Raw genomic sequence first — 16169 nt, forward strand, 5'->3', positions numbered from 1 at the left:
TTTTGGTTCGGTAGTTGTATCTTAAAAAAAAGTGTCCTACAAAGAGATAATATTATGTTGAGTACAACCTTCAAAAGTTATCAAAAAATATTTTAATTAATTTTTGTGTTCCATATCCAACTCGGCAATACGGAACGGAATCATCTCGGGGTCTCTCTGTAACAGGTGTTTTTTTTTCAATTTTTTTCGATTAATTTATTTGACGTAAACAAATTAAATTTGTCACAATATCTTTAGTAAATAAGCTCGGTAAGTATTGGCACACTCAAGATAAGTCACCAAACAGAAAAATAATTTAAAAAAAACATCGATAACTCGGGACATGACAACACTAGTGGACTAGTGTATCGATATAATTATTGAGAATGTCACATCACTTCGTTGACTGTATACGTATTCAACAAAACCCTCTCCGTCCCCCCTCACCCCCGAATACTGAGAGAAAGGGACACATGCACCTCAGCCTGATAATACCTAAATAAAATAGTCAAAATCGAGGTTTTGTAGTCCTCATTTTTCTACTCCAAAACTGAACCGATTTCCAAGATTTTTTTTACCAAATGTATTGAAAGAAAACATTCTATGTCTGTACGTTTTGCTTTTTTTAAAAATACATCGTCTTATTTGTATACTGAACGTTTGTTGATGGCGTTAAAAAAGGCAATTTTAACAATTTTTGAAGGGTTATAACTCCTATAAAAAGTAACTTATCAAAAAAATCAAAACGTACCGACACGCTTGCAGTCAATATTCATATTATGTAAAAAAAATATTTTCTCTAGTGTCAAAATCCAGAGAGGGAAATGAGGAATACGTTTGTATGGAAAAAACACCACCCGGTTTCCTCTTAACATTTACCTTTTAACCATCTCAGTGTTGGCATTTAAAGCAACGTAAATATCAGAGTCATCCATTGTTTTCTACAATTATACGGTATTTTGTTTATTTTTAAAATATATTTATTTCCAACATTTAAAAAAATACAAAAGATTTATTCCTATCTACCCATCTAATCTACGATAACAACAAACACTTTTATCACACGTGAGTATGTTTGACATGCGAAACAATATAAAAATATTTCCTTATGTACTATTAATTTGAGAGGATTTATTAGTTAGGCCAATGTAGCTCTTAGGCGCGTGCCAAATTCTTGTTCTGAGGGCTGCTTTTCCTCTGGCTCAGTGTGGTCCAGGAAGCGGGCGTATCTAAGAGGAAATTACAAGTAAATATAAAAGAGTTTCATCTTCAAGAAAAAAAAATGAGAGATTTTTTTTCGATAAAAAAAAGACATTAAATTTTTTGTTAAATTGTTAAATATATTATAATCTGTCGAAGTCAGTAGTGTGAGCTTAGCTTTACTTTTTACTTACTAAGGTTACGCCAATAGTGGTAGCGCGTTTTATCAAAACATCTGGAAAATGGGGGTGGTGCATTCCTTAAGTTCATAAGAACATATTATCAACCGGTCGCAAATAAAAAAACAATCTCATTTGTTTAGCTTTAATGAACAAAAATACACTTTCCCTTTGATTTTCGTGAAAAATGACCCCCAAACACGAAATATGTTATTTTCCACAATAATTAGACTTCATAAAATATAGGTCCAAATGAATTTAGAAATTTACCTAGTTCGCAAAAGCTTTAAAACAACGAAATCATTTTATAAATGGATAAAAACATTTAGGTAGGTACTTACATTTTGTGGTAGAAATTAAGTTGTTGGAGGGTGAGGGATGGTCTGGTGTGTTCCAGGGCTTCCTGCAGGTGACTCCTGGTTACCAGGATCTCAGGAGGGGCCTCCGTGGCATCTTGGGTCAGGACCTCCTGGAGGAAGGGTAAGGGATTAGAATGTGGGCTGATCTGTTTATTCAATGCCTACCTATTCATTTCACGTGAATGGCTGTTTATTTTTATAAATTTGTTTCGTTTTCCATTTCATTGGACATTCATGAAATCCACATTCTTACTGTTAAAAGAATGTAATTATATCGACTTCAATTCGACTGAATTCGTATCTTAGAATGAGATTAGTATCTCATTCTAATGCAGAGATAATGGGTTAAGTCTTCCTCGGAGGTCCCCGTCTATTTCTACCATTCATTACTGAATACCAAATTTTACATTTAAAAAACTATATTACTTCTTCTTCTTTATGTGCCGTATCAGGTCCCCCCGACGTTGGCGATCACTCTAGAAAATGTCTCTTTGTCTTGCGCTGCCCGGAATAGCTCCTCCACACTTCTAATGCCGGTCCACTCTCGTATATTTCGCAGCCAAGACATTTGTCTCCTACCAGGCCCTCTGTAACTATATTACATCGACTTTAATTCGACTACGAACCTGATTCCAGTTCAAAGATAATGCGTCGAGTCTTATTCGGGCGTCCCCGACTTATTCTACTATTCAAACCACAATCTAAACACTCCTGGCAGTAATAAGAACAAATATTTAAATTTTCATCCAATGGTATAGGAACGCGTACGGTACAAACAAAAAACATTCATTTTTAAATGTATAAATTTTAAAGTAATTTCTCTTTGATAGAAATTACGATCGGACATTTCAGAGGCAACTCTTTTCCCGTCGGCGACAATAATGAAGTAAGTACATAAAAGATAAAGCATAGATGAGGCGTATCAAGATATTGAAATGCCAGGAGGGCAGGAGTAGGAGAAGGAGCAGGAGCAAGTGGAGATGCATGATAGAATAATGGATAGAGGAGAATAATTAAAGCCGAGCTTGCGGTGCCCAGATTAGATAACCCAGAGAAAACAAGGTCTACTTCCAGTGGTTGGCAACCATAGACATATGTAGCAACCAATCGAAAGAAGAATACATGAAAATTGAATAAATGAAAACGGTTACTTTTATTAAGATCGATGGCAACTGATTCCATGCTGCAGGCTTAAGGCGATGCACTACGTCGTGTAATATTTTAAATTGAGCCGCTATCAATAACAACCCTTACGTAGATGGCGATAAGGTTTAAATTCCCGCTTAACACCATCCGCCTGTTTTGATTTATGTAAGAAAAAAACATGGCCAAAAAGTGCCTTTTATTTTATTTTGTGGATGTTCAGGCATAAATATTTAATTTTTTTTCGATCATTTTTTTTTCTCAAATAAAAAAATACAGTGTGTGGCAAGCCTACGCACGACGGAAGTGAAACTTTTAGTATTCTTCTCTCTCTCTTTTCATTTCATATTATTATTATTCAGAATGCTTTACATTATAGTTTTAAAAATCATAAATTTATTTATAGGCGTGTTGTTAAAAAATGAACGTTTAACTAGATTCCTAATATTGACATATTTATAAGTAGCATGTGATAAAATAAAAATACAGTGTGTGGCAAGCCTACGCACGACGGAAGTGAAACTTTTAGTATTCTTCTCTCTCTCTCTTTTCATTTCATATTATTATTATTCAGAATGCTGTACATTATAGTTTTAAAAATCATAAATTTATTTATAGGCGTGTTGTTAACAAATGAACGTTTAACTAGATTCCTAATATTGACATATTTATAAGTAGCATGTGATAAAATAAAAATACAGTGTGTGGCAAGCCTACGCACGACGGAAGTGAAACTTTTAGTATTCTTCTCTCTCTCTCTTTTCATTTCATATTATTATTATTCAGAATGCTGTACATTATAGTTTTAAAAATCATAAATTTATTTATAGGCGTGTTGTTAACAAATGAACGTTTAACTATATTCCTAATATTGACATATTTATAAGTAGCATGTGATAAAAAAAATTAAAAGTTATAAAAATATGGGATTCAAACCCGGGTCCTGCATAACGAGTGTCGAACGCTCTGCCTCTAGACCGCGAGGAGAGGTATCTCGCGCGACGAGAACCGCGTATACAACGTGTACTCCTCAATTGACTTGTCCCGCGCAAATTTTCGTTTTCAAACACGGCAAATGAATAATATCACATAACGTCTCGTTAACGCTTTATTTTTATATATAGGGTCTATATTTATAGGGTCGAATCGAAGATATATCGGCAGTGTGAAGTCATATCTGTCGTTTTTCAAAATATTTCCGTATATTTGTCCGTTTTGGAAAAGATCTACCGTGTTTTAACAGTCTCATACCCGTATGGAGCCTGAATTTGAAAAACATTTCTAAATTTTGAAAAACTCACTTACGGCTGTGTTTTTTACTAAAAAAAACTTGTCACGCACGTCTGCGAGGGTAATTAGTCGCGTTATCGGCCTTGATTAGTAATTTTAATGATTCAAAATAAAAATAATTATTCAAAATACCGAGCGAATCTACCGGCTCGATTTGTAAGCTATATTTCGACCAACATATCATATAGGTACCGACCGTTACTTCTAGCCAATTACTCGAGTGAACACCTGCCGGTTTAGAGTCTCACTAAATGGATTTAGACATTTCGGGAGACTCTCGGTTAAAATTAACAAATTTATGTAATTTTTTACTACATTATTACAAATCATGTAGATATCTTCTTATATGTATGCCTGACAAAGTCGCAGCTCGAGAGCATTTTATCACTTTTCCTCGTATTAAAAAAATCACAAAAAGAAAAAAAAATGAGTTAAAGCGGGGATCGAACCTCGGTTCTTCACGACGACAGTCGGGCGCTCTGCCTCTAGACCGCGAAGCTGAGTTTGGAGAGTGAACTAAACTAGGTATATAATATTAGCTAGGCTCCTATAGCGAAATGATCACGGTTTTTCGTGACGGTCATGAGTCTGTTTTACTCCAGTCCTCGAAAATGCATAACGCGCGTAAAGAAGTTTCACTTCAAAAAGATTACTTGATTTTTCATCAGTAGGTAAGTTAACTTTTAGGTAGATATTACTAATACTACGTAACTGAGGAAAATCGCGGGAAAATTATGAAACTAATAATAAAAATCGATTGGCATGCATCTGTACAGGCGGTTCAAAATGGAACTAACGAATAAAAATCCACAATATCAACAGTAGCGATTGAGGCAGTTTAATCGGGAGACTGGTTGATTTATGGACTATCTAGACCTGAAGGTCTAGCACGGACGATCGATTAAGCCCTATTCAGGTCAGTATTGCAATTCAACATTGCCAATTTATTAATATTTTTAAGTAACTGTATGACATTTCGGAACGTCAATTCATAGATAATACCGCCAGTGTTGCCAGCGTATGTCGTCTTCTTATTTGTTGCCTTACAAATATCGGTCCCGCTATCAAAGGCACGACCGTGCTAGGGAAATCGTTATAAAATAATCAGTAGTTACGCCTATCGGTCCGATATTGCAAAGTTATCGATTTCGTTGTGCTAGACTCCCTTTTTGTAGATTTGCACAAAACTTTAAAGATTTATTCAAAACATTAGACATTCTCAGCGTCTTAAACAATTGTGGATTGTGGTTTACGTTTCGATTAAATTAGACACTTCTGTAATGCGCAGCTAACTCCGAGCGATTACAGTAAATTGTCTACTGCGTCAATGATTTTATTGTTTTTGTACCAAAAATTAAAAATTATTATTATTAAATAATCATAATAACTTCGTAAATTCTTTCGCAAATCACTTCCTTATTTCCAGTGACAGATTTGAATTTGAGTACAGTTGGCCACCTCTGCCAATCACGCCACTATAGGCCTCACACTCGAGCAAGGTGAAGTATAATCTGATAGTGTAATTAACATTGTCATTAGCCACGACTTCAGAAGGCACCTTGCCGGAGGCACGTGGAAACAAGGGACATGTTCATAGTTGAAAAGGACATACTGAACAGCTGACTGCAGCTGACTCATATCGGAGAAAATTAATAAGTTATGGATTATTCGATTTTTAAATCTGGAATTTGTATGTGTGTGTGAATAAATTAGAACAAAGCAAATAGTTAAGTAGGTACCTACAGCTTCGCAAGGTTAATTTAGCAGTTTTGCAGTCAATGGATTGCTAGAGTAGATTTCGTGGATTTGTGAACTGTCAGAATGCATATTGCGCGAAAATATTTTAGCATTGCATTCGATTCGAGATAAATTCGCTGATTTTGAATGTATTTTCAAATAAAATATTATTTGAAAAGCAGACGAAAGACTCTTTCTGATTTTAGTATTACAAGTTGACATATGCAATTAAAAATATTACATTTTTGACATGACAAGAGGTATGGTGCTCTAAATAAAATTTCTAGGTCTCTCGATATTTGCAGCAGGTTTCAAAAGTCATTTCAGGGCTTCAGGCAGACTCTAAAATATATAATTGTTAAATATTCAAAGTTATGTAAATTATGTCACGTGGATAGTTATAGTATTATAGAAATCTGTAATACACATTGCAAAAATAAATAAAAATAAAATGTTTTAAAAAAATGTACATACAATTTATACATAATTATGGAGCTAAAAAAACTTACCAAATGTTCTTCCAAGCACTGCAACTGGGCTGTAGACAACACTGATTTGATATCAGCTCCAGTGAAGCTTTCCGTCAGTTTGGCCATTTCTTGGAGATCAACATCTGTCGAGAACTTTAGATTGTTGCTCAAAATCTTAAATATTTCAAAACGATCATCCTGGAAAACAAAACATTAATTTGTATTAAAAACAGTTTCTTATTATCCAATATAATATAAAGTAATAAAAATATTACGGAAAACAAAACATTCATTTGTATTAAAAACAGGTTCTTATTACCCAATATAATATAAAGTAATAAAAATATTATGGAAAACAAAACATTCATTTGTTTTAAAAACAGGTTCTTATTACCAAATATAATATAAAGTAATACAAATATAATTAATATAACCCTAACCCTTCCTTGCCGGTGCTGAGTACTGATTTGACATCTATAATAATTATTGTATTTCAATATCTGCGAAATACCTTCAATCGAGAGATGTGGACATTTTCAACTGGCTGAATCCATCTCTTGAAGCAAAAATTTTAAAGGCTTATTATTACTGTTTTTACTGTTCTTATTGTTTATTTTATTTTTGTTTTTGTTTACATTGGAGTATACACATACATGAATTTTATTACAGATGCAATATTTAAAATTAAAAACACTTGTAACAATTCTTACCAAGGTAGGCATGGAGCAATGGATGGTGGTATCGAACCTTCCCGGTCTCAACAAAGCGCCATCTAGTAAGTCCGGTCTGGAAGTAGCGGCCATGACCGTGACTCCCTTTACAGCTCCTTCCACTCCGTCCAATTGAGTAAGAAGCTGATTCACTACGCGGTCTGTCACACCCGTTGAATCGTGACCACGGCTGTCGATGACATAAGAAACATTAAATAATTATGAAAGAAAATTAACCCTATTTTAATATTAGCTATAAGATTAAAGTTATTAGGTATAAAATGATTGTAGTCGTTGATAGTTACACGTATTTATATGTCACCTATCAGGTAAAGAACCAATTTTAATACGAGACTATGTTGAGCAACAGATTACATAGTAGTTACGATTTGCTGTACGGGTTTTAGTGATTATTCTAGTGATGATTATAAATTATAACTCATCCAAAATTTATAACTTGTGTGATTTATTAGTTAGGTTTCTTTGGGTTATTGGACTACATCATGTAAAACGTCTAGAGATGATTTTCACAAAAACAGAGCTATTTGTATTAACTTTGTTTAAACCACTATTTTATTTGTCTGTAACGGACCATGCTATAGAAGCGCAGTATTCTCGTGCCTTGGCATATTCCAGCATATTATAAGCTGTAGCAAATTTAATAGATTATGCCCAAACATCGATGTGTTTAACACGAACCTAGCTAAATTCAAAGCATCCGTAAAAAAGTGATACTGCATCTTATTTAACCAAAAAACTTAATATTTCATTGATTTTTTTTTTAAATATTTCAATTGATTAATACATTTTTGATAATTGATGTACTTTATCAGAATTGTTTGTATTAGGTATGTTGTTATGTATTTTTCTGTTATGGTTTGTTTTGTCGTTATTTTATTGGTCAATGACATAACTACTCTGATCACTGTCATATATGCATGTGTAAAGACTGTTTATAACGCTAATAAATAAAATAAAAATAAAATATCGCTCGCCATACATTCCCATTGGACGATGGGCATTGAAATAGGCCAAGCCATGAAAGTATACTGCCATCACAAGCAAAAAGGCATCTGGAAATTATCAACGGTCACATTCTTCTGTACGTTTTATTATAATAGGTTGATAAATATGAAAGGTCTCGTATATCAGAATATGACTGTTGAAAATTTCCAGCTGCCTTTATGCTTATGACGGCAGAATAGCGCAGTGTGTCAGCCCGTAATAGTTTAAACTAAGTTAATTATTTTATTTCTTGTTGCATAGCAATCCCAAAGAGTTATAAAACCAATTTAATTAAAATGATGCCACAAACTAAATTTACAATTATTAACGTTGAAGAAATATAATTATTATTTAAATAATAACAGTATAATCTTATTTTATTTTCAACACAAAATTATTGAAGAATTGCTTTGATTGATTTAACATGAAGAATTTGCTTGCTTTGATTGATTAAACATGAAGAATTTGCTTGCTTTGATTGATTAAACATGAAGAATTTGCTTGCTTTGATTGATTGATCATGAAGAATTAAATAAATTGCACTTACCGCGGAGCTAAACTGTCAAATTCATCAAAGAACAAGACACAAGGTTTTGATTTTTCAGCCCTGAAAACAAGAGAAAGGTGTGATACAATGAGTCATTCTTGCATTATATAGTTTATTTTTATACACTGAAATAGAATGCTTACTTTTCAAATAAGTTTCTAACGGCTTGTTCACTTTGGCCGATATACTTTGACAAAAGTTCTGGCCCCTTCACGCAAATGAATGAAAGTTGTGAGAATTTCGCTACACACGATCCTATCAGCGATTTTCCTGTCCCCGGGGGTCCAAATAACAAGATGCCTCCTGGTTGTTTGGGAAATAGACCAGGATACTAAAAGAAAAAATATATATATACAAGGTGTATCGGCACGTACCCGACAAACTTTAACCAGCTATTTCTTGGCATATTTGGAGTAAAAAATCTTATGTACACTTTGCTGACCGGTAACGTTTTTTTTTAATAAAAAATTTACTATTAATATTTTCACCACATGTCACCACTGTTTTATCCTTTGTCAAAGTTTGAAAACCCATCTGGCAAATATTTTATTCGAATTCCGTTGAATAATGCACGTGTGTACCTATATTGGAGCACACTTACAATCACAACGAAATGGCACGGCACCATTCGTCTCATTTTTAACTATTATTATTTAGTGTGTGCGAAAGAGCGAAGACGCTTTTTGACATACTTGCTTATAACAGCTGTTGAACATGAAACGCTATGCCAATGACAGTGATGTAGTGTGGAAATTTTATTTTTTTTTGTTTTTAATTGAAAAAAAATGCTACCGGACAGCAAAGTGCCCATAACATTTTTTACTCCAAATGTGCTAAGGAATAGCTGGTTAAAGTTTGTCGGGTTAGTGCCGATACACCCTGTATATAAATATAAGACGACTCATCATGTATCACAGAAACTATTTATTATTTCGTTAACAATAAAATAGAATAAAAATAGTGCTAATCAAAGGACACTTCCTCACAAAATTCGTTATATCTCCTTTTCTATTATGGTCAGGCATATAATATAAACAGATTTAGAAAGAGAGAACACCAAACTTTCTCTCTACTTTTAAAAGTTTACCATAGACTCTCCCATATAATTAGAAGGAATTCAATAAAATAGAAAATGGCCAAAAATTTCACTTGGGCAAACGCCAAATTCTTTTAATAATTAGTTTTACATAAAATGAAGAAAACAAATGAAGTGACAACAACCTTTATAATACGAGTACATTTGTTCAATAAAATGATATTTTTAGTTTTATGTAAAGTGTTAAAAACTGTTTAAAAATAAGAAAACCATTGTTAAGCGATTTTAAAAACTTTAACTATGACTTCTATATATAACTTCTCATTCAAAATTTTCATATTTATATCCGTATGTAAAATCAAAATCTGAAAGAAAGTTTGCTTTCAAAAGCTGTGTTTTATTTTGAGATATATTCAAAAACACCGAATTTATTTGACCGATGACGTGATATTATGTTGTCCAGGCCCGGGGGGTTAAAACAACTCAAACATCCAACATTTCATTTTGCTTACCTTCAAAGGCCAACACAATATTTCTACCAGGGATGTTTTGATATGTTCCATGCCCCCTAAAGAATCCCAAATGGGATTTTTCTCATTGTCTTTATTGCTGCCATCACTTTTATGTATTTGATCTTCCTTACTTTCTAGAGAAAGCGTTTTGCTTTTATTAATTGCTGAAAAACACAAATTAAAGTCAAATTACTTTGTTTACACCACTTTATCAGTTACAAAATCTACTTGTCCTTTTCATCAGGATGAGTTGTTTAGTAATGTTAAATATAGATTAACATTTGGAGAGAAATTCGAGGACCAATCCCAAATCGGCAGAAGGACTGATGAAGTAGTGGAAGGAGTAGGAGCGGGGGGAATTAATTAGGGAATGGACATGGTCATTAGAAGGGTGAAATTTAGTAAGTGGGGAAATATTGAATAGAGGATTGTTTACAATTTTTTTCTGATTATCTCCAAATAGTATAAAATAAAGTCACTATCCGCGACTGTCTGTTTACACGCTTAGTTCTTCTAAAGTATTCAAAGGATTTTGATAGGGTTTTTACTACCTTTTAGAGAACTTTCGGCAGGTGCAGGTGCATTTATAGAAAATAAAGAAAAATCAATGTTTATCCTAGAATTCACAACTCAAAACTTTACTTCAAATTATTCACAAATCCGAGCAACGCCGGGTTCACGTCAGCTAGTTAATTATATTCGACTTGACGTTAACACTTTTTCTGATCTAATTAATTGTTATTTTTTAAATATGCGCACATCACTTTATTGAAATTTATCATCAATTTATAGTAAGCTTTTGTTTTTAATAAGAATATATTGTATAAACTTACCTGCTTCTTTAATGGCTCGATAAATCTTCTTATTTATATAGTCCACTAGGTCTCTTACGGTAAACCCAGTTGTTTCATTGGCCATTTGATTATAGTTTTCTTGTCTAATATGTGAGGTATAGTACAAACTGTTTTGTGTAATACATTGCAGTAAGCGGACACGTTCAACCTGTCAAATAAATATGTGAGGTATAGTACAAACTATTTTGTGCAATACATTGAAGTAAGCGGACATGTTAAACCTGTCAAATAAATAAGTGAGGTAAAGTACAAACTGTTTTGTGTAATACATTGCAGTAAGCGGATATGTTCAACCTGTCAAATAAATATGTGAGGTAAAGTACCAACTGTTTTGTGTAATAAATTGAAGTAAGCGGACATGTACAACCTGTCAAATAAATTAAAATATAAAAGGTTATTCCTCACTTCCATTTCCAACAATAACCTTGAAATTTTTTTTAAATGCATACCATCGACAATTCAGGAATATTAAACTGAAATGGGAACAGCATTTGGCCTTTGGTAATTCTGAATCCACTGTTTACAGAGTCCAATCCTGTTGCAGTTATCAAAACGTGGACCCCTTCACACTGATATAATAGTTCTCTAATGCAGAAAACTAACCTGAAATTACACAAACGTGTTATTATTTTATTGTTTAATTTAATCAAATAAAATGTATACAATGATCCACTCACATATCATAAAATACGGTATCCTGATGTGATGCACCTTCATTTTCAGCAGGAATCAAAGCATCAATATCATCACAAATCAATATTGAGGGACTGTGTTCTTCACAGAGTTGGATCATTTTTTGGAAGTGCTCAATGACATCTTTTCTTCCCTTAATTGATCGGCATTCTATCCTCATCAACCAAATGCCTAAATCTGCTGCAATTGTTGAGCAAATTGTAGTTTTCCCTGATCCTGGTGGACCTGATAAAGAAATCAAACAGTAGTTCAAAATTTTTTTTATATATTATAGAATGTTTTTTACAAAATAAGCATATTTCTAAGGACGGGTTGTTTCGGAGAGTATGAACAATTCTTCAAATTTCAAAGTTAATTTTTAGTTCTGTGAAAGATTTTTTCATGTGGGGGATATCTAGGTCTGCGAGCCATTCTAGGGCCTCAGGCGTCGCCATGTGAACCTCATCAATCCCGCCGGGGAATGAATAGAGTGGGCATTCGTTGACCACATGTTCGGTGGTCTGCACCGCACCACATTCACACATCACTGACTCTTTAAGGCCCCGTCTGTGCATCATTTGGGCACAGCGGCTATGGGAGCACCTTAACCTATTGATGGCGGACCAGGTTTTGCGAGGCAATGAGAACCCAGGCTGTATCTCGGTGGGGTCCTGTATGAGATGGGCATTTCCCACATTGGCCGTTTGCCACTCAAGCTTCTGGGGTGAGAGGTAATCGGAGGAGACTCCCTCCTTCCGTCCAGAAGTGTGCCAACTGCCACACGCAACGGTTGTATCCGCCGCGCTGTTCGCGATGCCACCAGCACGTTATTGTTACCGCGCGTGTAGGTAGTGCAGTGAGTGAAGCAGATATCAAATTAAGTGGGCCTCCAACTACAAACTATGCCGCTATTTAAGGGGCTGAAGACCGATAGGTCTCGGGGCAAGTGGAATCGATAAAGTTCTGTTATTATTTCAGTTCTGTCAAGCAACTAGCCTATGATATAATAACAGAACTTGAAAAGGACTTTCACAGAACCCGAAAATGAACATTGAAATTTGATAAATTGTTCAAATTCTCCGAAACAACCCGTTCTTAGCATATCCCTGCATGAATACGTTATGCCAAAATAGTGCAAGCTCATGGCAATGATTCAAATCATTATTCCTAATCTTCTTCTTCTTCTTTCGTATGATGGGGGGTCAGAGGGGGACATCTAGATCTGCGAGCCATATTAGGGCCTCAGGCGTCGCCATGTGAACCTCATCAATCCCGCCGGGGAATGAATGGAGCGGGCATTCGTTGACCACATGTTCGGTAGTCTGCACCGCACCACATTCACACATCGCCGACTCTTTAAGGCCCCATCTGTGCATCATGTGGGCACAGCGGCTATGGGAGCACCTTAACCTATTGATGGCGGACCAGGTTTTGCGAGGCAGTGAGAACCCAGGCTGTCTCTCGGTGGGGTCCTGTATGAGATGGGCATTTCCTACGTTGGCCGTTTGCCACTCAAGTTTCCACCTATCTTCTGGGGTGAGAGGTAGTCGGAGGAGCCTCTCTCCTTCCGCCCAGAAGGGCTTTCGGGACTTCAAGCGGCATGCCGGGTGGGAGACGACATCTTCGTGTAGAGGTATTATAGAGGTATTATTCCTAATTTAATATTATTTCTTACAAATAAGTTACAAAATGTCAAATAGAACTCACCAGTAATAAAGATGTGATTTTTGTTTGATCCACAATTCTGTCCAGATAAATTTTCTTTCAAAAGTATATTGCATTTAATTACATCAACAGACTTTTTAACAATAGATTCAAAACACTCCACATTTCTCGAGATGTCTTCAACATCAGCAATATACTGCTTTGTACTGACAATATTTGCGTAAGGCTGTACAGTCTCTTTATTGACATAAACTTTACAGCTTGGAAGAGACGCGCCACATATTAATGTATACTTCAATGTTTCGGGAAAAAGCGCAACTTGCAAACAAATATTTTGCAGTGGAGATAAATTAATTATTGAACCGTTATTCAATAATAATGGTTCTACTTCTGTAAACTGCGAGACGTAATTTTGGAAAAATGATGAAATATCATCCAAATCTATAAAAACATCTTTTTCAACTAGAGTGATTTCAATGGTTTTTGGTAAAGTGCGTGTTTGAGGTACGCTCGTCATTATAATCTTTCGACCCAAATCAATATTTAACAGATCGCTTAAACCCTTTGGAATAATAACTGGAATGTATTTAATATCAGCGTCGAGTTCTTTCAATAGAACAGTTTGGGGCATGAACTTAACTTTTACGTAAACAGATTTAGGAATGGCGTTGGCATTTTCCTGACTGTCTTCTTTGACCACAATACTGTCCATGCACTTCAAGTTATAAATATTATTTTCTTGGTATCCCGGTGTATCTTCCTTAATATAGACAAAAAATGGTTGCGAAGGCTTGAGGATATTTTTCAGTTTTTTTTCAAATGCCTTATTGATTACAATAGCTCTCATACAAGATTGCTTTTCACCACTCTCAGTATCATATTTTGATAAAATTCTTTTAATATCAGTGATATGATATACGTGAGGTTTATTTTGTGGGTTTTTGATTATAGTAGGTGAGGGAGGAAGGTCTATATATTCCAATCCATTAAATACTTTATCCCGCTTCTCTTCTGAGAGGCAAACCACCACTTCAGTGTGTTGTTGTAGCAAACAAGATTCCGATGAATGGATATTGATAGACAAGGAAGGTGATACCCACATCACCAAGTTCTGATTGGCGGTAACTATCCTTATCTGATCCAGTAGACAAGATTGTAACATGTGCGCATTTGATTCCTACAAACATAAAATTATGCATTCATCATCTTACAAGAAACATCTGCAAAAGTAATAAGTAATAAGAAATACTGTATTGTACATGCATTCTATGTAAATTCTGTGCAGTATATTGTACACTTACATGCATTCATTTATTTATTCAAAAAACAGTTCTCAACATAAAAAACATAATCTGCACATCTCACTGGGGCATTCCTGTATCAAGATGTTCAGCTTTACAATTACATCATTTAAAAAAATACATATATGTAAACTTAATATAATAATAACATTAAATTTAACCCAAAAAAGAAAAGTTAATGACACGGTTGTTTCGAGACCAGTAGACAAAAATAAACAAAATTTTAGTAACAAATGTACGAAAAATAAAACAAAAATGTCAACAAAAGAAGCATTGGTAAGTAAGTTGGCAACAATAATATTCTTCTGTTACCTAAAGTACACGGTACCTGTGCTGGCTTATCAGACACATGCATTGTATGTACACTTACATGCATTCTATTCATTATATTGTATACTTACATGCATTCTATTCATTATATTGTAAACAAACACACATTCTTAAATGCAGCAATAATATTGTATATTACTTGTAGCTAGTCCCTGGTGGTTTTTTATTTTATTAAATTTATTTTATACATACGTGGATCGTTATTCTCTAATAAGATACTGTTTTCAGATATTTGGCAATACTAAAATTTAAAAAGAGGTTTGGTAATTCAAATATCCCCTGTTGTAGAATCAGCAATAATTGCACAAAGTTTATCCAGATTATTTAAAATATATACCAGAATATACAAATCGTCTTCAGAATCTGGATGAATGGCAACTTGACGTAGAGCTGGTGGAGGAGGACAGGTCGTAATGGTGACCGCTGTTCCTTCAGATAGTCCGATTCTCTGGGCAAATAAGGAATTGAATCCAATGCATCCTTCCAGAGTGTTGCTTTCAACACACCATAACACGACAGTCTTATCCTCCCACCAAACCTTAATGCATTTCCCCTGAAAAAAAACAATGAATTAACCTAAAATACTAATATTAATGAAAACTTTATTCAAAATGTGTACGGTTAAGTGATAAATCATAAATTTGTAAGCAATAAACTCGAGGGAACTTACATTTAAGCTTTGTAGTTCAGGTTGCAATCGATGTATGTGAGCAAAACAATCGTATGATGGCACATATTGTACAACAGCAACGCGTTTGTACATTTTGAATAGAAATATTTGCAAATTTACTGATCCAATTTGGTTAAATACCTCCACTTCCAAAATATTTCACTTTCAATTCAACAAAGACTTAAAAACTCATCGAAGGAAGCACAAATTAATTATTTTTCATCATATCTCTGATTTGACTTTTGACCGATTTTGACATCTGACGTTTGACACTCAGTGGTCGGTGTGACCATGTCGAGGAAAGCATATGTTTTATTTAAAAAATTGTTTTAAAGAATTACTCTCGCATTCCACACGATTATCAATTTTAAATAGTACTAATATTTTTTACTTAATATGGTTGATAGTAAATACTGGTTTGAACCCAGACTGTTTTTTAACTGCAATAAAATATTAATTCGGATAATTCTGACGCCTACCTTCAATAGAGGATGTATTTTTCTAAGATAG

At 34.3% G+C, this 16169-nt stretch overlaps 1 protein-coding gene across 1 annotated transcript; it reads right to left on the reverse strand.

The window, feature by feature from the left end:
• Nucleotides 1-853: 853 nt before the first annotated feature.
• Nucleotides 854-15917, reverse strand: Pex1 (peroxisomal biogenesis factor 1). The gene is made up of 13 exons (XM_089651213.1): nucleotides 15660-15917; nucleotides 15327-15542; nucleotides 13401-14535; nucleotides 11699-11939; nucleotides 11471-11624; nucleotides 11001-11169; nucleotides 10168-10331; nucleotides 8763-8950; nucleotides 8620-8679; nucleotides 7068-7257; nucleotides 6397-6555; nucleotides 1700-1827; nucleotides 854-1208 (listed from the first exon to the last, which is right to left on the reverse strand). The coding sequence occupies exons 1-13, from the start codon at nucleotides 15750-15752 to the stop codon at nucleotides 1118-1120; spliced, it is 2988 nt and encodes a 995-aa protein (XP_089507339.1). The 5' UTR covers nucleotides 15753-15917; the 3' UTR covers nucleotides 854-1117.
• Between the last annotated feature and the right edge of the window lie 252 nt (nucleotides 15918-16169).

This window comes from Hesperophylax consimilis, chromosome 4 (genome assembly GCF_061612785.1).
Source record: "Hesperophylax consimilis isolate HC1 chromosome 4, BYU_Hcon_1.0, whole genome shotgun sequence".
NCBI classification, from domain to species: Eukaryota; Metazoa; Arthropoda; class Insecta; order Trichoptera; family Limnephilidae; genus Hesperophylax; species Hesperophylax consimilis.